Source organism: Strix aluco, chromosome 8 (genome assembly GCF_031877795.1).
Source record: "Strix aluco isolate bStrAlu1 chromosome 8, bStrAlu1.hap1, whole genome shotgun sequence".
Taxonomy (NCBI): Eukaryota; Metazoa; Chordata; class Aves; order Strigiformes; family Strigidae; genus Strix; species Strix aluco.
In genome coordinates this window covers 29447905-29469110 of record NC_133938.1, presented here as the reverse complement: position 1 = coordinate 29469110, position 21206 = coordinate 29447905, and the positions used below count along the sequence as shown (strand labels likewise).

At 52.9% G+C, this 21206-nt stretch overlaps 1 protein-coding gene across 1 annotated transcript in view; it reads left to right on the top strand.

The window, feature by feature from the left end:
- Positions 1-12624, top strand: part of PBX1 (PBX homeobox 1) — a 136963-nt gene extending 124339 nt beyond the window's left edge. The window contains 2 exon segments of the mRNA XM_074832906.1: positions 737-826; positions 7786-12624. Of these exon segments, the coding sequence (XP_074689007.1) occupies positions 737-826; positions 7786-7878 (183 nt within the window). The 3' untranslated portion in view covers positions 7879-12624.
- The last annotated feature ends 8582 nt before the right edge of the window (positions 12625-21206 follow it).

Sequence of the window (21206 nt, the reverse complement as noted above, 5' to 3'; positions counted from 1 at the left end):
CCATACTATGTTGAGAGACGACAGCCATTCTGACACTTCTGCATCGGGCAAGGAGAGCTCTCTAAAGCTGAGTTGCTCCCCTGGCCGTGCTGGATGCAGAGCAAGCGTGCCATCCTTGGGCAACAAGATGTGCTCGCCACACGTGCCGCTGCCAGGGCTGGGCTGGGGGAGTGGAGGGAGAGGAATGGGGCGTCTGGAGGAGAGCTGCTGGTGCCTTTGCCATGGTAGGTATATTTCCCTTCTGGGCCCTCTGAAATGAAGGTGCTTGGCGGACTCTGAGGATCTCTTTCCACTGCCATGAGCCTCCCAGTGCTTGGGGCCGAAGGGTGGAAGGGGGTAGGGGTAGGAATATGGGTCCTTGAGCGTCAGTGATGGAGCTGGCTGCAGCGATGTGGTCCAGGAGGTCCCACCCTATGCTTCCCACGCTGTTGTCCCTCTCTGCTCTTTTTATCAAAAGACTTGGGGCTAAAGAGAGCATGATGGGGCTGCTGGAGCAGGTGGGGGGTGGTGAGGGAGGCAGGAGGAATCCGCTGGCTCAGCTCTTGCCACAAGACCAACTATGGTTCTCTTTTACCCTTCTTTAAATATATACCTTTATTATTATTATTATTATTATTATTATTATTATTATTACTGTTTGTTTGTTTTTATCTTGCCAAAGATGAACCAAAGTGTCTTTGCCCACTAACCTTTTATTCACTCTAATTTATGTCTTTGTTGTCGTTGGTCTGTTTAGGTGGATACCCTTCGCCATGTTATCAGCCAGACAGGAGGATACAGTGACGGACTCGCAGCAAGTCAGATGTATAGTCCGCAGGGCATCAGTGTAAGAAAAAAAATAGGCTTGGGTTCTTGTTTTTGGGGTTTTTTTTCATTTTTGTTCTCTCACTACCAATTATTTCAAAGCCATAGGGCTCAGAATGCCACTTAGTAGGACTTGTCTTTGCTTTTACGGTCACCTAGTTTATTGCTTCTGTATCGGTCACGCCAACGGCAGAGCTTTGCCCACAAAAAAAGTGGCGACCAGGCAGGCTTTGTGCAGGCAGCTGGCGTCTAGGACTGTCAGAGCCGATCAGCGTTCGCCCGGCACCTGCGGCCACATGCACTCGGCCGAGAGGAGCTGCTAAACAGGTGACACCTCGCGTAACCGCAGTGGGGAATGTCGCCGCGAATGCCCCGGTCCAGAGATGGCTCCACGCGAAGGCCAATGGCACCATCCTGGAGCGACCATCTAAAAATAACCCATCCCTGGCCGGCATCTGAAAGCACGGTGGTGATGGGGTTGGCAGCAATAACAATTGCAAATAAAAGGAGAAAAAAAAAACCAAAGCCAACTAACATCAACCCAAGAAAACCTCACCCAACCAGACTGGGGGAGGATGCGAGGGGGAGGGCGGTCTCCAGAGCATCTTCTCCTTGTTCTTGGGTGCGCTGGCAGGTTCTGACTAGCATGAAAATTCGTAGCGACAAGCTGTGTCACACAGGGGGAAATCGATCAGACACACACAAGGAGAACCCAGTGTAGATTCGGGACAGCAATCCAACTTCATTTCTCAGATCAATCGTCCACCATCTCAGCAGTGGTGACAGCAAGCTGGGAGAAGAGGGCAGCCTGGAAAAGGAGGCTGTGAGCACTGAGTGGGTGGTGGCGGTGGCATCTGGGGTGGCATGGAGGAGGGGGCAGCTGGCCCTGGATGTGACTGACTGCCACGGTCCCCTCAAGGAGGCTGAAGGTTGAGGTGGGGTGGTCTCTGTCTGGACAGGAAGGTGGTGGTCCTCTGTGTGGGATGGTGGTCCTGCAACCAAGGACCCCAACAGGGTGCACCATCCAGTCCCATCACCCTCCCAGCCAAGGCTTGTGCCATTTGTCACCTTGCGTGTGACCATCTTCGGGCCATCAGTGTGCGAGCAGCCATTGCCGGCACAGGGAGAGGGTGCAGGGAGATGGGTGCAGTGGGATGGGGGGCTGCGCTCCCCTCTCCTGCGGGCACCGGGGCTTAGCGGGCGGCTTGACGTCAGGAGGCAGAGGCAGGGAGGATTTGTGAAGTAATGTAATTGAACATGTGCAGATAATTATGTCTCATTACATAAGCCCGTTGCAAAAACGGCGCTTGGAAATGCCACATGAAAGAGCCTATCGTTCCGCATTAATTTCTCTGTGCGCTGAATTTATTCCCTTTCTGGCTTTTTAATACTTGGAGAGTAAATGAATCGCAGGCTGATCATGATAAGAGATGATACTTTTGTATAAATTAAAATACCCCCAAGGAAAGAGGCTGAGCTGATTATGGTTGCGGTTGCCTTGGAAAATAACAGTGGGCTGGGTTAAGCCAAAATTTGGGGGGGAGGGTTGCTGCTGGGGATTACGAAGCAAAGAGGGGATGATGGGGGAGAGGAGAAGAAAGAGGTAGTGGAAACTCAAAAACTGAATAGGACAAGGAGAAATGGGCTGGTGTTTCTGGCTGTGGTAATGGGAGAACCATTGTTACACAAGCAGCGCTGGGAATTGGTGAGCTGAGAGTGGCAGGGGCTCAGTGGTCCCCACTGCACTTCCCAAACGGGGATCCGGCATGGTGGCATCTCATGGTTCCTCAGGCTGGTGTTCAGGGAGGGCAGGAGCCCGAATTGGATATTGTTCAGAGAGGGGCAGGGTGGCAAGTGGGCAAAGGGACCGGGTACCCACATTTGGGGGTGATGCCTCATTTCCCCATAAAGCTGTGGTAGGCATGGGGAGCAAGGCAGGGAGTCCAGAGCTGAGCGGATAGTTTAGGGATCTTCTGGGTTGCCTCCCTGTCCCCAAATATTTTGTTTCCCCCATATTCCGGGCATGCTCCTGCCTGTAGCTTTTACTTACTGTCTTCCCATCCAGCTAGGTCCCTTGATGGACCTCAGTTTGTCCACTCCTGGAGTGTGGCTGCTCTCTGGGAAGCACTGGGCAAGATCCTGGGGAGCTGCTCGGTGCAGGCAGGGTGCCTGGCTCATAGCATGCAGGGCTTCCCTGCCTCTCCCCTGAACCCTTTAATGCCAAGGAAGGGCAGTGGGACGTGGAGGAAAGCTGCTAGTGACACAGAAGGCTGCCGTCCCCGTGTCACCCAAGCATCCCCATGAGCTGCTGGAAGGAGATGAGCCGAAACCTAGTCAACAGCCCTGTCACAACGATGTCTGCACAGGGCTGAGGTTAAGTCATCCCCAGAGCCCGTCAGGGCTGGGAAGTCAGCGGCAGGTTGCCCAGCTCCACAGCTGCAAACCTTGGCAGGAGAGACAACGCTCGGGGTTTGCTTTCCTTGATGGAGGATGAATTTTTAAATGCGTCTTAAGTCGTGACAGCTGAGGACAAGAATCTACCCAAAGCCCCATTCCCTCCCGTGGCTCTGCTGCGCGACGGCTGACAGTCCTCTCTGTGAGGCGAAAAGGGCTGGAGTTGGTTCTGCATCGTTAGCAGGATAATGGGCGATGTCCCAGGCATCACAATCTCTGTAACCCACAGTGATGGCTGAGGCAGAGCGAGAACAGCCACCTTCTCCTCCGCAGGTGGAGACAGCATTAGGCAGCACTGGTCCCAGTAAGGGACGGGGATGGTCATGCTGATGGAAGGGTGGTAGAGGCAGGAGCCGTCTTGAGGATACTTGTCTTTGGGTAGCACTGAGAGGAAGGAGGAACCCCCCCACCTGAAAGGAGGGGGTGTTTGGGGCCTGATCCAGCCCTTTTTGCAGGCTTTGAGGTTGAGGGGTTTTGCACCATTAAGTGAGAGGTGTTCAGTGTCTTAGTTCCTTTGGACAGTGCTTGTTTGTGGGGAGCCACATGTGTACTTAACCAGAGGTCCCTGAGGCTAGGGGTTTCAAAGCATTTAGATGTCCAGTTTCTGGTGGGTTCCAATAGAAGTTGGATCTTTCTTCCCATAATCCTCTGGAGGGTCCCAACCCAAATCACCCTTTCTGCTGCTGCCCCGTGGCCGTAAATCCACAAAGTGTTTTAGTTCCCCCATCTGCTAATGAATGAATGAGCTGTAGTCATCTTAAAGAAAAAACATTTCAGAAATTTCTTTTTTGGACTTTGTTTAATTTAATTTATAGATCATTTAAAAGTCTAAAATGAGAGGCTATTTTTAAAGTTTATGAGAGTGCAAGGTTTTTATTTAAAACTGCTGTTGTGCAGAGCTGTGTCTATTCACAGAGCAGTGTGTGTGACTGTGATGTCAATGGTCAGTGGCAGGGTGTGCTGTTGAGTTTTGCATCCACTCTTGTTGGTGAGGGGCACTGGGCACTAGTACCTGTAGGAGGTGAGACCTGCTTGCTTGTGCTGAGACCCTTTTCTCTAAGAATTTGAGGCTTGAAAAGAAAGTTGCTGCTCTGTTCCTCAGCAAGCTCTGGTTCGCCATCACAATCAAGCTACGGTTCATAATCATGATCACAAGCTGGGATATGGAAGTTGGTCTGGCAGGGCTTCAGTGCCCAAGCTCCATCCATCAGGGATGCCTTGGTGTGTCCTGAAGGCTGCCACCGTGACCCTTGGAAAGTGATGGCCAGATAAGGCTGGATTCTCTGGTGTCTAGTAAGAACTTCAGTGCATATCATAAGGAGACCCTGCTACAAGCTCTTAAAAGCTCAAGAGGTCTGAAATCTCTTTGAAGGTACTACCCATCTGCCAGACTTGGCAGTATCTGGTGTGTTTGGAGGCTGACCTGACACCCTGCCCCATCGATGGTGGGACAAGGATTTAGTTATGGAAGGTGGGACATCGAGACAGCCTCTGTGTGAAGCAGAAGGCGCCTTTAAAAATTGGCAGAGAGTCATCTCCCAGCCCCATGTAGGAGGCCCGGGCGGAGAGCCAACCAGACTTGCTGGAGGTGACAAAAATGCTGTGAGACCTGTGGAAACGGGCACCAAAACCCGTTGTTTCAGCAATCCATCACCAGGGCTTCACCACTTGGACAGTCACCAAGGCCTTGCCTGTGTACTGGCACCAGAAGGTGACGTATGAAGAGATTTCCTGGAGACCATTGCTCTGTTTTTGGCTTCTGCCTCTCCTGATGAAGTCACAGCTATGTGCAGGGGTTCCTTAGAGGGTCTGCGAGGAGCAGCAGCCTCCTCAGAAGACTCCCTTATCTTTGAGGGAGATGCCAAGGGATTTACTAGTCAGATCCCAAGGAATCTCCTTGCTTTGGAAAGAGGCAGGGCTGGCTGGGTGGGACTGGATGCATCCTGCACATGGCTTGGCCTGTGCAGCAATGAAGTGAACTCCAGGAATGGAGGGATGAGTGTGGATGGTGCCCACATGCCCTCTGCCTGGGGAAGGATCTGGCCTTCTCACCGAGGGCTTGTCCATACCAAAGGATGGCATCAAGGTGATAAAGTCATGGCCAACCTTGGGGCCTCCTTTCCATCACTTGGGGCCTTCCCAGGCTGGGGAAGCAGGAGGGTCTGGGGTCTGTAGAGGGTGCCCTGATCCAGGTCGGCCTCTCCCCAACAGCCTCTTGGCTTCCCACTGGATTTGACCAAGGTGGTCCTCAGCAGCACAAACTCCTGCAACACAGGAAGGCTGATTCCCAGTCTTGAGTACCATGGGGATCCTCAGCATTTTGTGGGACAGGGTGCTAAACATTGAGGCACCACAGTTTCTGTCTGCAAGATGCTCTCCCTCTCGCTCCTTCCAACCATGGCTGACATGCAAAAGCCTCGCTAAAAATAGTTAAGCACAATAGGGATAGAGCCCTGCTCCGCGCGGCCCCCTCCACTCTCCCCCCTCCTGCTCGCCGTAATGACCCTGCAAACACTAAATGGCATCTGAGTGCATTAAGCAGCAAACTCTCCAGTGACATAGCAATTACGGCTCTGAAATAGATTTGGTGCGTCACGGAAGATAAGGGTTTTGAAAGTTTCTGTTGTGATTATAGCTTGTAACTCCAACAAATAACAGGCTTGGTAATAAGAGGCTGCCAGCACAGCTATTGTGGTTCTCTCTCACTGATGGCACGTAAATTGCTATTAATGTCCTAAGTGTACTTGAATATGCCAGTCTCAGGGCGGTGGAGTTGGCTCTGTGTCTCTCTTTACACGGCCTGTCATTGTCAGGCTGATAATCTACAGTAATTGCTGCCTCTTGCAGCGGTCCAAGACGTGTAAGCGTGGCTATTGCGTCTCAGGGAGCGCAGGGACGGTGGGTCAGGCCCGGCTGTGGATGGAAGCTGGTGGGAGTGGTGGGCATGGCAGGGCTGGTAATGTTTGTCCATAGTCTGGTTTCATGCTTGCACCCAAGGTGAAGTGGAGCAGGGTTTGCTAACCTGCTGGCAAGCTCAGGTTGCGAGTTCTGTCTTCCCTGCTGTTGCCTGAACCCTTTTGCAAGGGAGCGTGCAAACACACAAGCGCATAGAAGAACACACAAGCCTGTTGTGTGTGTGCACGCCTCTGTCCTTTCTGCTTTGTGCATGTCCCGCTGCGAGGTGGTTTCATCCCTCAAAATGTGGGTTCCCACAAGTCACCCATGGTCAGCTCTTTGGTCCCATCTCATCTGCCTCTGGGGCAGGCAGAAGCGGGTCGGCAGCGTGGACAACCTGCCAGTGAGTCCTAGGTGGCTGCTGAGCACCTCAGGAAAATGAGGCTTTTCCTACCCTTACCCCACTTCAGGGGTCCGCGGGGTCCTGGCTGTTGGGGCCAATGATGGAGGCAGCGGGACAGGCAGCCAGAGAGGGCAAAGCAGCCCGGGCACGTCTAAAGCGGGACTGCGACTGCTACCGACTTGAGCTTGGGCAGCGATTGGGAAGGATTAATTAGCTGAGCACTGAATCAATGTCAGAGTGAGCAGAGGAGGTTGGGTGCAACATCTGCTCCTCTCCGAAGGGGATGGCAGCCGTGGAGGAGCAGCTTCTGTGCGCTGCCGGCTCCTGCCTGCAGCAGCCAGGCCCTCTGGTAGTTGTGCTCTTCAGAGGCTGAAGTATTTGGCTCTGTGTCTGTTTTTAGGAGAAGAAACAAGTTGTCCACCATGCTTCGCTGTACAAACCCTCGGATGGGATATGGAGGTTGCACCTCTGTTGTGCTGTGGCCTGCGGTCCCTCAAGGAGAGATGACAGGGAGTGTGGAGGACCAGCCGCAGGGCAGCAGAAATTTGTGGGTTTACTGCAAAGTGAGAAGAGGAAGGCTCTTGCACTGGGAGTAGAGAGGTGGCCCAAATTCCCGAATGCAGCCTTTATAGTGGCAGGAGGAGTGTTTGTGCAACGTGTCTTCCCTGCAACAAGGCTTGGTGCTGATGGCTTCCCCCCGCACAGGGACCGTGCAGCAGGAGGGGTGCCCGGAAAGGCAGCGAGGGGGGACAGGGAGCAGTGCTGGAGGACACAGCACGGCTCAGCCATCCCTTGGGACCCATTGCTTGTTCTATGTGTTCGTAGCACCTGGGTCCAGATGATGTCCCAGGATGGGGTTTCTGGAGTGAGGTGTTTGCTATTTTCCTCCTTCCATATGGGGAAAGGTCCTATTTAGGGGTAAAAAACCTAAACAACCAGAGCTCAGGGTTTCTGCAGAAATGCGTATTTTTTTAAGGGCTAGAATTTCCATGAGCACTTGGTATTTATCAAAACTCCTGTTTTTGACAGAATTGTTTCTGGCCTCATCCTACTGATAGGTGATCCCTGTGGTCTGCGGTGGGATGGGGGAGCCAGAGGGGATATCTTTGCTTCCTACATTGGCCGCTGTCGAGGGAGAAGCAGTGGGGTGTGAGGCAGATGGGTGGCTTGGGTAGGGCTGGGTTCCTGTTGAGTGACTGACATCTATCTCTGTGTCTCCCTTCCCGCAGGCTAATGGAGGTTGGCAAGACGCTACTACCCCGTCATCGGTGACCTCCCCCACAGAAGGCCCTGGCAGCGTTCACTCTGATACCTCCAACTGATCTCCCAGCAAATTGCATCCCTGGCTGAGCCGGCCCCGGCGGGGGCGGGAGGGGAGGGGGCCTCTCCTAACACCGCAGCAGTCAGACTGGAGGTGAACCCAATCAGCACACACAAGAAGACTCCTTCTCTTCTCTTCTCTTCGTCGGGATGCTTTTTTCAGCCAATCTGGACACTTCTTTATACTCTCTTCCCTTTCTTTTCTGGGTAGAAGCCGCTCTCCCCCTCCTGCCACCACCACAACACCACTCCCTTCCCCTCACCCCTTTCCACCGAAGGATGTGTCGACAGGTAGAAGGATTTAAAGGAGGAAAAGCAAAAATCAACCACCGCCACACAAAACAACCCCAAAGCAGTGTATGGCCTTGCACTGGGCATCTTTCTGAGGAGCCACAAATGTACCTCAGTCACGTCTTGCTCCCTTACTAGCAGGCAGCCCCCCGTGCCCACCCCCGTCTCTCACGCTACCTCTCTGTAGGGAACCGCCACCCCAGCCCCGCTGCCGCCTCGTCTCCGCCAGCCCCAGCCGCAGCCAGCATCACCTCCCTGCGCCCAGCTCTGCCTCGGTGAGCTGTCCCTCAGGCACTGCTGGTGACGGGGTGGGTGGACGCAGCCCCCCGTGCACATAGGAGAAGGAGCCAACGTGCTTCCAAAAGGTACCGGCCCATTCCCAGCTCCGGGGAAACCGCCGGCACTTCCCGGTCCCTGCACTGCCCCATTGCACATCCTAAAGCTGGATGAGCCATGAAACCCCACCATCCTCCCTGCCTGCTGTTGGAAGGAAGGAGAGGAGGGAAGAAAATGAGGCAGATTCGGGCAAGAAATGCCCATCGCTGATAACGAAGGCACTGAGCACCTCTGTGGTGTTGTATGGGATCAGGCGTTAACAATTGATGGGACCCCAGCAGCTTTCTTGCAGCACCTAGGGAGGCCAGCAGTGGAGCTTTTCTGGCGAGGAAAGCATTGCGGGGTGTTGGCTTGTGGTTTTGGGGAGTGTGCTGTGCTGTGGAAGAGGAGGAGATGGGGTTCCCCAGTGCAGGCAGGACCCACAGAGGTCGGTGGCACCCGCTGCATTTCCTGAAGGCCTGCCGGGCAGGCAGCAAGGGACAGGCAGCAGGATCCTGGAGGCTGGGTGTGGTGGGGTGAGCGTGTCGGGTGCTTTTGGTAACGGTTAATACGACAGGTTTGCTTGGGAAAGAAGCTCTGTAGGGCGGGTGGGTGCCCCACTTGGAAATGTCTTTCTACTGAAGCTGCTCATTTTATCTCGGGAGTTACTCTGGGCAGTGGCATCCCAAGCCGTGGGAGAACTCGTGGGATTTTCTGCCCAGCTTTTCTAGTCGGCTCTTTGGACAACTGGTGATGGGTGGTAAGTGAGGCTTCATCCTGCTGAACCACCCCTTCAGGCAGCTGATGCTGGGAGGACTTGGCTTTTGTTGAAGAGCAGGGTGAGGAGGCACCAGTTTGCCCCCAGGCTGATCTGTGTGCTGGGGCAGTACTTTTGGCCGCAGGTTCTTCCAGTGGGTGGGAGGAGACTGAGCAGGCCCAAGGCAAGACCCTGGGTGTCGTGGGGACCGGTGTGGGTGCAGCATGGCTGGCGCCTTTTAATGGATCCGAATACCTCTTGGCCACATCGCATGCTCTTGCACATCCATGCCCACCCTGCCCGTGCTGGTGCCAGCCGTCTTGAGATGGGAACTGCCAGCACAGAGCAGCATTAAGCAGGAACTGTTTAAAGCTCTGCCTGAAAAATTTCCACCCTTTTGCTGGAAAAAGGACGTGCCCATGGCTCCAACATGCTGTCACCTTGCAGCACCAGGCCAGCAGCGTGACTTGCCTGAAGTGGAGGTGAAGCCTGCCTTTCCCTGGGGAACAAGCCCAGAAGGCTCCAAAAACATCACTCTGAAATTTGTGACCTTCCCCCCCAGTTTCAGTAGATTTTCTGAGCTGGTGGGATCAGAGTAGGATGTGAAAGGTAGTCAAGAAACAGCATAAGCTGCTCCTTGCTTAGTTCTTAGGTCTCCAGCGGCAAGACACTTTCTGCTCCTCCTTTTGCATCCACGCCTGGGGACGGGACTGCTGCAGAGCGTGATGCGACCTGCGAGACCTAGGGCTGCCTCCCGGCTGGGAATATGTTAAGAACAACGAGAAGGTCATTTCTGTGAGGATGGTTGGGAGGTGCTGCCCATCTTCCTGAGAGTCCCGCTCTCCTCCTCCTCCCCCCGTGCAGCCTTTTAACCATTTCCAGCTTATTTTATCTGAAAACGTTCCGGTGAAGCGTTTCAGGGTGGCGGGGCCAGGTCAGGTCTGTTCTCCGGAGCGGCAGCAGTGCCGTGCCTGTGGGAATGCCACGGTACCTCTTGGAAACCAACCGGGAACAAGCCAAAACCACCTGCTGACTGGAGCCAGCTTGGGCCGGGGCTGCCTTCCCCTGCCCTGCAGCTGCTGCCCCTCCTGCCTGCACTCGCTGCCTGTGGCACCCCCTGCCTGGGCAGGGCACTCGACCTCCACGGTACTTTGCAAATCACCTCCTGGGTTCCCTGGTTGGTCCCTCTGGTTTGCGTTGGCGTAGCTGCTCGCTTGCCTTTTTCTTTGCTTTTCTTTATTTTTGGGTTTTGTTTCTCCTCCCCTTTCCCCCCACCTCCCCGACCCCGAGTGTTGTGGGTTTTTTTCTTCTTCTTTTTTTAAACTTTTTTTCTGCCCAGAAAAACCTGACTTCGATACCAAAAAAACAAAACAAAACAAAAAAACAAAAAACAAACAAAAAAACCTGCAGAAACTCAAAAAAAATAAAAACAAAAAAAAACCACAAAAAAAACTCGACGATTCTTTCAGCTTTATTAACATTTTCCATTGTTTCTTGCGATTTGTGTCTCGTTCTTTGTAGTATTGATGATAACGAACATTTGATAATGAATGTTCTTGTATATTCAGATAAAGGAGAAAAAAAAAACCAAAAACGCAGTCGGAATTTAATAGTGTTTATAATAAAAGAATAAAAAATGACCCTCTTAGCACGCAAAATTGAACAGGGGGAAGGTCCCGTCCCTGTTCTTTCTGTGGCAACAAGCGCTTCATTCCTGTATAGTTTATAACATCAAACTACCTACATTCATCTTCTTCTTTTTTTGTTTGTTTGTTTTTCCCATGGTTTTTTTTTTTTTTTTCCATTTTCTCGCATTTGTGAATTAGTTCAAGAATGCTAGAAAAGTGTAGAGTTGTGCACACTCATTTCTTCTTACACAATGTTTAAAAAGTGACGGTAATTCATTTTGTAAAACTTTAAAAAGAAAAAAAAATGGTTGGAATAGTGAGCATTAATAGGTACAGTCTAACACTTTATGTTTCTTAACGTTGAGACCCAGAAATTACCTTTTATTTTATTTTTTTGGCATTATTTGGGAGGGGAGGGGGGCTTTGATGATGCTGAGTTTATTTTGACCTGTCTGAGACGACGGCCTTGCCGCTTCCCCTGCGCTTTTGAGCTGTGACCCAAGTGATGTGAAAAGCAATGGTGTGTTTGGGGGGGGTGGTGGTGGTGTTTGTTTCTCTTCTCTGGGGCGGTCACCACTCCTTTTGACACCCAGCCCTAGAAGATCCTTGGGTGGCTGCTCTGGGGCTGAGCGAGAGTACTGCTTCTCCGGAGAGGGACGTGATCCGAGGGGTTTTGGGGAGAAGATGCTGAGGGGTGACAGGGAGTCAGGTGCAGAGCCCCTGCAGGTCTTCGTGCCTGGAGGGGTGATGCTGAGCTGCATGAAAGTGATGAAAGGGCATGAATCCTCCCCAAAATGTGTAGACAGTGGGTTTCCACACCCTTATGGTCTGCCCCGAATCCCAGCAGCACCCTTGCCCCCAGGGCTCACTGCAAGAGTCCTGGCTTGGAGGCACCCATCAGGCCAACCGCAGCTCTTGGCCCAAAAATGAGGGGTTTGGCGCACAAAAGGTACCAACCTCATTTCCACCGTGGACATTGTTGCAAATGGGGTCTCGCAGCCTGGCCCCAAGCCAGGGGCACTAGGAAGTATGAGGGACAAGGGACGGGACATGGCAGCCCCCCAGCCATGGTGGGACACAGCCAAAAAGCCCCCAAATATATCCCAAAAGCTCTGTGGCTGCAGGGTGGGGTTCAAGGAGAAGCGCTGAGGAAGACGCTGGTTGGCATCGCTTTAGTTTTCTCTTAAAATAGTTTCTGTGCTCCCCCGCCTCCTCCCAAAAAAACTGAGCTTTTCACATCACTGAACGGTTTAGGGTTTGGGGTGTTATTTTTAATACCAAGGTTTCCTGGAGTCCCTTTGTTTTCATACACCTTTATTATTATTATTATTATTATTATTAAGACGATGTAAATCAGACATTGCCTGGGGGGTTGGTTTTGTCGGTTTGCTTTTTTTGTTCTTGCAAAGCCCTTTCTATCCCTTGTAAAGATGATCCAGTTGTTCTGAGTTGTTTTTTCTTTTCTATTTTTTTCCCCCCATCCTTTTTTTTTTCTCTCCCTAATGGATTCCAAATATTAAAAAAAAAAAAGAAAAACCCTTAAAAAAAAAAAAGACTCTCTGTTCCGACCTGGTTTTGAAACTTTAAGCTTTTCTGCTTCTGTAAAGAAAAAAAAAGGCCTCTGTCTTTCTGATCCCAATTGAGACTTTTATGTTCTATGACGATACTAACAAGGTGTAGGTTTTACAGTTTCCTGATTTGTACTGGTAATGCATATTCCAAATAAATAGTTTCTTTTGTTGCAAAAAAAAAAAAAACCAACCCTGAAACCAAACCTGGCGTATTTTTGGGGAGGAAAAGGAGGAAAGCAAGATGCCCTGGGGGTTTCCTCCATGGGGATGCAGGGGGCAGGAAGGGTTTGGGGTGCAGTTGGGGGGTGGTGAGCAAAGGCCCAGTCCTGCTCGTGGTGGTGGGAGCTTGGGGGCTGGAGGGATATGGTTCAGGGGTGATGCCCGATGCGCAGCATCCCCGCTGCTCCCGGCGCCTTCCCTGTGCCTCAGTTTCCCTGGGCAGGGGGACACAGGTGCTCCTGGGCACATGGATTTGTCCATGCAAAAACCATTTTCAGTATTTCATTTTCATTGCTCATTCACTGCTTTTTTGGACTTTTTAGTCCAAATGCTAGAATGGGGGTTTTCTTTATCATACCCAGGGATGGCAGAAGGCTGGGGAGCCAGGGAAGGGTTGGTGGTTTCTTGTGTTTTCCTGGGGCTTTTAGTTTAAAAAAAGATTTTGAAAGGGTTTCTGAGCAAAAAGTAATTTTAAATTTTAAAATAATTTGCAATTTAAAAAAGAGTCTGTGTGTGGGACAAAATCCAGGACAGCTCTGCCACGTCCCTGGAGATGGAGGTATTAGATGAAAAAGTGGGTGGCAGGGGATGGTGGCTGTGATTCCCCGGCTCCCACCCTGGAGAAAGGCGGGCAGGCTCCCTGCCACAAACCCCTCCGACACCCCACGGGGACCAAAGCGAAGGGAAAGAAACCCCTGAGGAGGCAGCGCAAGGATGCTGGAGCTTGCCTGGAGCTGCTGCCCTGCTCCCCCATGGATTTCTTGTCAATGATTATTCAATCTCCAGCCTGACCTTTCTCTTCTAAATAACACGGCAATATCAGCGCGGGCCAGCCTCCAGCTCCGGCTGCAAATTAACTGTATCGCTCTCCAGCAGGAGACCCGAGGAGCCCCCCGGCCGCCGCGCTGCCAGACCGCCCCAGGAATTATCTCCCTCCACCGGTGCTCTCCTAATACCAGTTTAAATATCATCTTGCTCCCAGCTGTTTAATTCTAATAAATGTTCATCCTGGCTCCAAACAGAGAAATGCTAAGTCTCACTGGGCCCTGATGAGAAAATCGCCCCAAAAAGGCAAGTGGTGGGAGGTGATGCTGGGAGGAGGTGACGTGATGCTCTCTGGGCTGGGGGGGCCCTGACACACATCCTTTGGGTGCCAGGGTGGGTCTGAGCATGTTGCACCTCTCCCAGCTCAAGTCTTACCCCCCCAGCCCTGCAAAAGAAAGATGATTTTAAGGTGGGTAAAGGGCACACGCAGCCTCCCAGAGCGTGTGGGGGCAGGTGGAGGAGCTGCGCTGGGTGCAGCATCCCCCTCCTTTGCTGGCTGCTTGTGGCTAAGAGAGAAGCCAAATTCACCTCAACCAAACTGGATTGTTTGTGTTTTCCTTGCTTTCACCTGCTCCCCCTTCTCTGCATCCACACCTTTTTCTTCTTCCCCTGCCACATTTGGGCAACAAAGTTCAGCCCTGGGCGAGAGCAAACCCCGAGAGCAGGCTCCTGACTTTTTCCATTTCATATTTTAATATTTTAGGGCAAGAAGTGGAAAAAAAGATATGGCATGCACCAGGCCCCACAGGTGCCCACAGCAGAAGCTTCAAAAGGCTTTTGGTGAGCAGAAACCAGTGGATCGATGATGTGCCGATGCCCCAGGATGTGCCAGGTCCTACAGGTGCTGCTTGCAGCTTTTTCTCCCTGCAGGCAGCTGCCAGCATCTCCCCATCCCCTGCCTGCCAGGCTGGGGAGTCATTCCCCCCCACTCCACCCACTCCCACCCGTCCCCATGCCAGGAGCTCCAGTCAAGAGCCACCACCAGCCACCACCACATCACCAGGGCAAACTGCCGGCCTGCAAGGGCTGGCCAAGCACACCCTGGTTATTAATAATCCTTCCAAACTAACCGAGGGGTTGGGAGGCATTAAAGTTATAGTTTGCAGTAAAGCCCCCGTCCGTTTGCTGGAGAGTTTAATATATGGCAGGAAGTTTCGCCTATAAAAGGCGAGGGTTATGTTTTTCTCCAGTTCACCGGGAGTCTATAACTTACGACCTCCATAAATGTGAGTGGGTCTCGCAAGTCAGCCCATCAGTCTTTGGAGTAATTCTGCTTTGTAGTAAAATATTTTACTGTGCCTTGGATGCAGGCAGCTCCCCCCGCTCCCCCACTCAGTGGGCAGGGGGGTGGTAGCCATCCCCATGTCCCTCCTCTGCTGGCACTGGGGGAAAGGCATGGAGGGGGAGGCTGCCCATCCTTTGGGCATGGTGGGTGTAGGAGCCTAGAAAATAAAAATAAGAAAAAATTAAATTAAATTAAACAAACCAAACCAAACTAAAATAAAATAAATCAAAATTACCCTGCCCACGAGCATGAGCTATTGGGAATGTGTGCTACACCTTTTAATTATTGCTAATGAGGTAGAGTTTTAATAGCTTTTCAAGGGAATTGCAGCGGCCTTCTGCGCTCTGGCTGTTCAAGGTGCCGATGCAGCAGTGCTGCTCCGGGGGCTGCGTGGGAAGGGGGAACCCAGGGACAGTGGTACAGGGGTGCTTGGTGCCAGGAGAGGAGGAGGATGACGAGGAAGGAGCCCAGAGGAGGGGGTGGATGGATGGGCGCTGGCTCGGCACGGCTGTGGCTTCCAAGCGGAAGAAATACATAGCAAAAAACAGAAAAAAAAGATGAATGCCATCACCTCATTGCCAGGTCTCCCATCCCGTAGGCCACCAAAATGCTTTGTTCACCCCTAAAATCAACCCCGTTTGCTTGCAGCCATTGCTGGCCCCAGGGCCGGGCAGCTGAGAGGTGCTGGGAGAGCCCAGCTAATTAAAAATGGAAATGAACAGTGGGGCCGCACGGCTGCTGTCGCCTTCCAAAGGTGCAAATTACAAGAGGGGTTTATTGGCAGCTTCTTACTTGGAGGCGAGTCCCTGTCCCCCCGCGGCTACTGCCCTCGCAGGACAGGTAGCCCCTGCCTGCATGGCTGCAGCTGCCCGGCAGCTGGAGGAGGTTTTGTCTTGCCTCTGCTTGAAGCAACCTCCAGAGCAGGGAAAAGGCGGTAGGAGAAAGGATGAGAGAAAATAAGATGATTTTTTTTTAAAAAAAAAAAATCCCTGATTTTTTTTCTTTTGTTTTCTTCTCAGCTCTTTCTGGGAAAACATTTCTTCAAAATGAAAAAAGAAACATAATCAGAAGCACATACTCACTAAAACAAATTACACAGGGACTAGTCCCCTGCCAGCGGCATTGAGCACGCTTGAGCCCATACCACAAATGCCTCAATTCTGCTCCGTCCATCACTATGAAGCTTGATGGTTTTGCCCCTAAATATTCAATATATGCTTGGAAACACTGCCCTAGCTTGACCCGTAAAATCCAAGCTGCAGTGCATCCATCATGGAGAAGAAACTAAGGCCGATGGCTTTGGGGTGACCCATGCAGGGTATGTCCAGAGCAAGACCCTGCATGAAGCTGGCACCTCTGTTCCTTCCAGAAACGCTCAGGTTTTGCCCAATCCTCCTGGTTTTTGGGGTGATTTGGAAGCAGTGGGAGGCAGTGGCAGGGCCCGCTGCAGCGTTTGCCGAGGGCCGTGCCAGCGATTCTCCCACTCGCTGACTCAGCTCCAGCGCGGCTCCCTCGTCCTGCTGCTAATTAGGCTTCAGCCTCTCATCTTGTTAATAAGCTTCCAGTTCATTTGCATACAAAAAAAAAATAAAGAGTGAAAGCAAGCAGCTCGTTTTACCTTCAACATGTGGCTAATGCTTATTAAAATATTTAACCTTTTATTACAGCCCAGAAGCATCTGTTGAGGCTGGCCTGGTGCGGGCAGGCACAGGCAGTACGGCGCTTCTCCTGCCCGCCAGCCTCGCCCAGGCAGCCCCCGGCAGCAAAACCACACGGCTATAGGGGACACCCCATGGAGGGTCCCCACCAGTGCCCCTGGGCCGATGAGAAGATGCTGCAAAATACAGGGAATTTCAGCTCCTGAAGTCTGTGTCCGTGGTTTGCAGCATTTCCAGAGCCTGATTGGGGCATTAAGTGGGTAAATCCCATCGAGCTGCCTCAAAACTTGTCCTTTGGGGCATGGACGGCCATTGCACATGGTGCTTTTCCCAGCTAAACCAAAGGGGCTGTGCTAGTGAGACCCTGCTCTTATCCAGACCCCTCTTCTGTTGGGACCCCCCTCTCCTAGTGAGACCCCCCCTCTCCAGGGGCTGCGTTTCAGCCCTCACACCCGGGCAGCCCAGTGAAAGGCAGCAACACCACGGGGACAGAGCCCAGCGTCGCAGGCACGATCAGGAGTGAAGGTGAAGCTGCCATCCCAGCTGCGGCCACACAGGTTATTTGCTGACGATTAATTAACCCGGGACTAAGAGGTTTGCGAGGGAAGCGGGGAGCACTGCCTGGAGCCCGGCCAGCGCGAGGCTGGCGCTGGGACGGAGAGCTCGCAGCCGCCGCCACTGCCAGCTGCCCGGTGCTGAGCGGGGGGCTCCAATAAATCGCCTCCGCTTCCAGCACGGCTGAGCTTGTGGAAAAGTCTGCTGTGCAAAAGGGCTGGCAGCTACACAGCTGTGACCTCTGTATGGAATAGAAGACATAAATATAATGTGCTTACATACATATATGTGTGTCTATATAGGTAGAAGTGACTTGGTAGCGTGCTAGATCCCAGGACCTACAAACCCCCTGGGATTTGTAATCCTGGTGAGCCCAAGCCATGTGTTTCGTGATTGGAGAAACAGGAGGGAACTGCATCAAACTCAGAGGTGCCACCACCGCAGAGCTCCTCTGGGCACAGACCTGTCCTGCAGCGGCTTCAACAGCCGCCGTGGCCAAGTGTGGCCAGTGCCATCAGTGCTGCGGTGCGATGACATACCAGGAGTCACCCTGCTCCCCTGCCTTTCCCGCTGGCACTGTCACCCCTCAGGGCCAGGCTCCCCCCTGCACAGTGCATGTCACGATAACGTCAGTGCTCTGCCACGCTGCTGGCTGTGCAGTCCATGAACCCGGTGCAGAGGAGAGCAGGCACGAGCCCTACTGCAGCCACCAGATGAGGGATTTGATGGGAGGACAGTGGGCTTGGGAAGGCTCACACACTGGAGGAAACGCAGATAGACAGACACGATCCTCAGCTGCTTAAACCTCAGACTAGTCCCCCCATCCCTCTAATTACAGGCAGAAGAGGTGGCTGAGGAGTTTGCAGGACACTGGGGCTTTGTGCTCACTGCAGGGCAGTCCCAGGGAGGCAGCCGCCATCTCGCTCTGGATGATTACAACACTCCTCTGAGGCTTCAGATGGAGCTCGGGCACACAATGTGCTTTTGAAGTTCCACCCCACCAGTTTAAGTGGTGTCAGACATTGAGGCCAGGTGGATCCCTCCAGGGTCACCCACCATTCGGTGGCACTTCCATGCACGGGGAGATCTGGCCATGCCATCCCTACCCACCCACCCACGCTTATACCCATGTCTCAAGATCCATTTTGCTCCTGATCGGTGGAAAAGGCGGTCGAGGAACATCCCTGGCTCACCGGAAAGCAAAGTTCATTAAGCTCTTTTTGGCATATTAGGGGAGACAGCCTTATTAGAGATATTTGGTGTTAATGATATGCATGTACTCCACACCCATGGAAAACTGCATTTAAATAAATGTATGTACAGTTCAGCCACTACCATACCTTTAACCATCACTTCTCTCACATTATACAAACTTAATTGGCTCTGAAATCCAGCTTGGTTTTTTGTTTCTTGACATTTACTGACAATCCGCTCTCCTCACCTTCATTTATCCCTGACTGCTTGCTCCTCTCCAGCTTTCTGTGGGGAGCTGAATATGGGGATGATGGTGCTTCCCCTGCTCTTGCACACACACCCCAACACCTCCCCAAGGTGAATTTTGGCCAGTAGAAAGGCAAAGACCAGAAACCCATTTTCTGGTCATTTCTGCTTGTCTACAGGTGGTTTCTCACCATGGCATGAGGGTGCCCTCAAGTACCTTTGCTCCTGGGGGGAGAGGCAGCACAAGGACATCAGCTTTGGGCCCGGGTGCCCCAGAGCTGTGCTCTGACTGTGCCAGTGTGTCAGGCTCCAGGGATACAGCCGGCAGAGCCTGACTCATGGCCTCAGGGCAAGAGCCCCAGCTCCCTGCCCCAGGTGTTTGGGGCTGTCACCTTAGCCTTGGTCCCTGGTTATCATAAGCAGGTGCCTTGCTAAGCTCCAGCTGCCAGGCAGGGGCTGGAAAATGATGTTTTGCAGGGATGTATCCAAACACCATCATTGGACTGGGTACTGGCACCTCGCAGTGGCTAAGCACTGATAACAGCATCATCTCTGCCTCCTTTCAGAAACCTGAAAGCTTGATGTGCACTGGAAGGGAAAAAAACCACCCAGGCCAGGGGCTGGTGAGGAGGTTTTGAAGCTGATCACGGCTGAAGGCTTGTGGGGAGCATCCTGGAGGGCTCTGCTGAGCCAGGCCAGGTGGAGGGGTGCCCACAGGCGTACCTGTCTGGGGCGATCAGGGCTTCGGCCTGTCTGCTGCACATCCTCTGAAGGTCATCAGGGCTGTCCCTGTCCTCGGGCTCTCTCCCGGCTGTGCAGACGCTGCCTTTTGTTAGGAGGTAATAGCTGGTGTGTGACTGCAGCAATAACTCTTCCTCCCTCACCACGCTTCTCGGCGGGATGGCTGCGGCCAGAGCTGCTTCTCCAGCAGGCTGATCCGTGTGCCCCAGCAGCGTGGCCGTCTCGCCTGGCTTTCTCCAAGCCATTCCTGCTGATGGAGGGCAGGGAGATGCTGTCCCATCCACCGGAGCAGCGGTGGAGGGAGAGCTGCTGCACCCAGCAGCAGAGCAGTGGGAAGCAGCTGGAAACAGGAGTGCTGAGACAAACGAAAACCAGGACCATGGTGGTGCTGCTGCGAAGCAGAGGAGCAGTCTGTGTCTTGCTGTGGCTCCTGGGGACAAGGGCATCAGGAAAGGGCACCTTGTATCATGCTGCTCCCAGTGCAGCACAGCCTGCAAACGTGTCCTGTTGGCAGCATCTGAAAAAGCAATCCCACCATGCTGTACCACTTAACGTCTTGCATCAGTGAGATGGGGTCTCATCCAGGTCTTCCCTTCGACCTTTGGTAGATGCCAACCAGCCCAGGTGCAGAAGCATCCCAGCCAGTGCGCAGGAGGGTACAGGTGCCCAAAGGGATGAACTGGTGTCCCTGCAGCTGTTGTGGGACCTGTGCACCTAAGACCCACCTTCACATCCTGGTTTATCATACCTGGGCCACCTTCATATGGCACAGGGGACAGCAGAGACCAGCTAATAGTGGTCCAACAACACTGTCAGCAGGAGCCCTTCCAACCTGTGCCAGCATGAAGCTTCAAAGTCAAAGGAAATCTTTTCCAGGGGATCTGGAGAGGGGCCAGCACTCTCTGGTCAGGTGCTGCCTGCACCGTCCCTGATGTGGCAGGACAATTTTCTGGCCACAAAGCCCCATGGGCACTGCCACCGCTCCTATGCTGGACATCTGCATCTCCAGCGGCAGCCCCGACCCTTGGCAGCAGGACAGCCCCTCTCCCTGCCCTTTGATCCCCCCCGCTGCTGACAGCTTCCCCGAGGATGTTTTGTTGGTGGTGTCACCCTTGACCATTAGCTCTTCACGCATGACTATAACGTGACATCTCTGATGCAGTGCCGTCAGCAGCCAGTGACTTCAGGGAGCAATTAAAACCGAATGAGTCACTGCGGGCGAGAACATCTTTGACCAAACATCTCCACTGCCCTCCCAGTCCCAGCCCCACACCACCCCCTCTCCCCAAACTGCCCCAAAATGCCTTTTCCCCACCTCTTGGGTCGAGTAGCCAAAAGGAAGGGCTGTAGGATGGGCAAAATGGATTCAGTGGGTCAGGAGCCATGTCTGGCACCAGCAGAAGGTGACTTATCCCCAGGTACGGGGTTTTGGGGAACATCCCAGCTCTGTCCTGGGGAGTATCCCATCCTGGTGTGCTTGATGTACATCTTCCCTGCTCACATGCTGTCATTATTTTAAGACCAGGGAGGCCAAGGCAGTGGGTTTTTTATGTGATTAGCTGCTGAGATGAACGTTAATTAGTTTTCAATTTCCATAAAGTACCCCACTGACAGAAAGATTAGTTAAACCTGCTCATGGCTGAGGAGGATCACTCAGAAATTGGGAAGGGGCAGAGAAGGGGAGAAGGAGGCAGGTAATGGAGGGAGAATGGAAAAGGGGGGTCCGAACCTTGCCGGGGGGGGGGGGGGGGAGGGGGGGGGGGGGGGGAAGGCAGTGGGACTCCCCATGTGCAACATGAGGGATATAGATGCGTGATGAGAGGAGGGGAAAAATAAAATCCAGGGATATTTCTAGGGCCAGACCCCACAGAAAAGGTATGTTGCTCTGCCAGGTCTCTGCTGAGTCCCACCTTGTCCCCTGAGCCAGGAGGGAAGACTGAGCCACCTCACCCAGCTATAGCACCCATGGCAAACACAGCCCCCAAGCTCTGGGGATGGAGTGGTTGTGTTTCGATGTTTTTGTGCATTTTTCCCCCTTGCCAAAA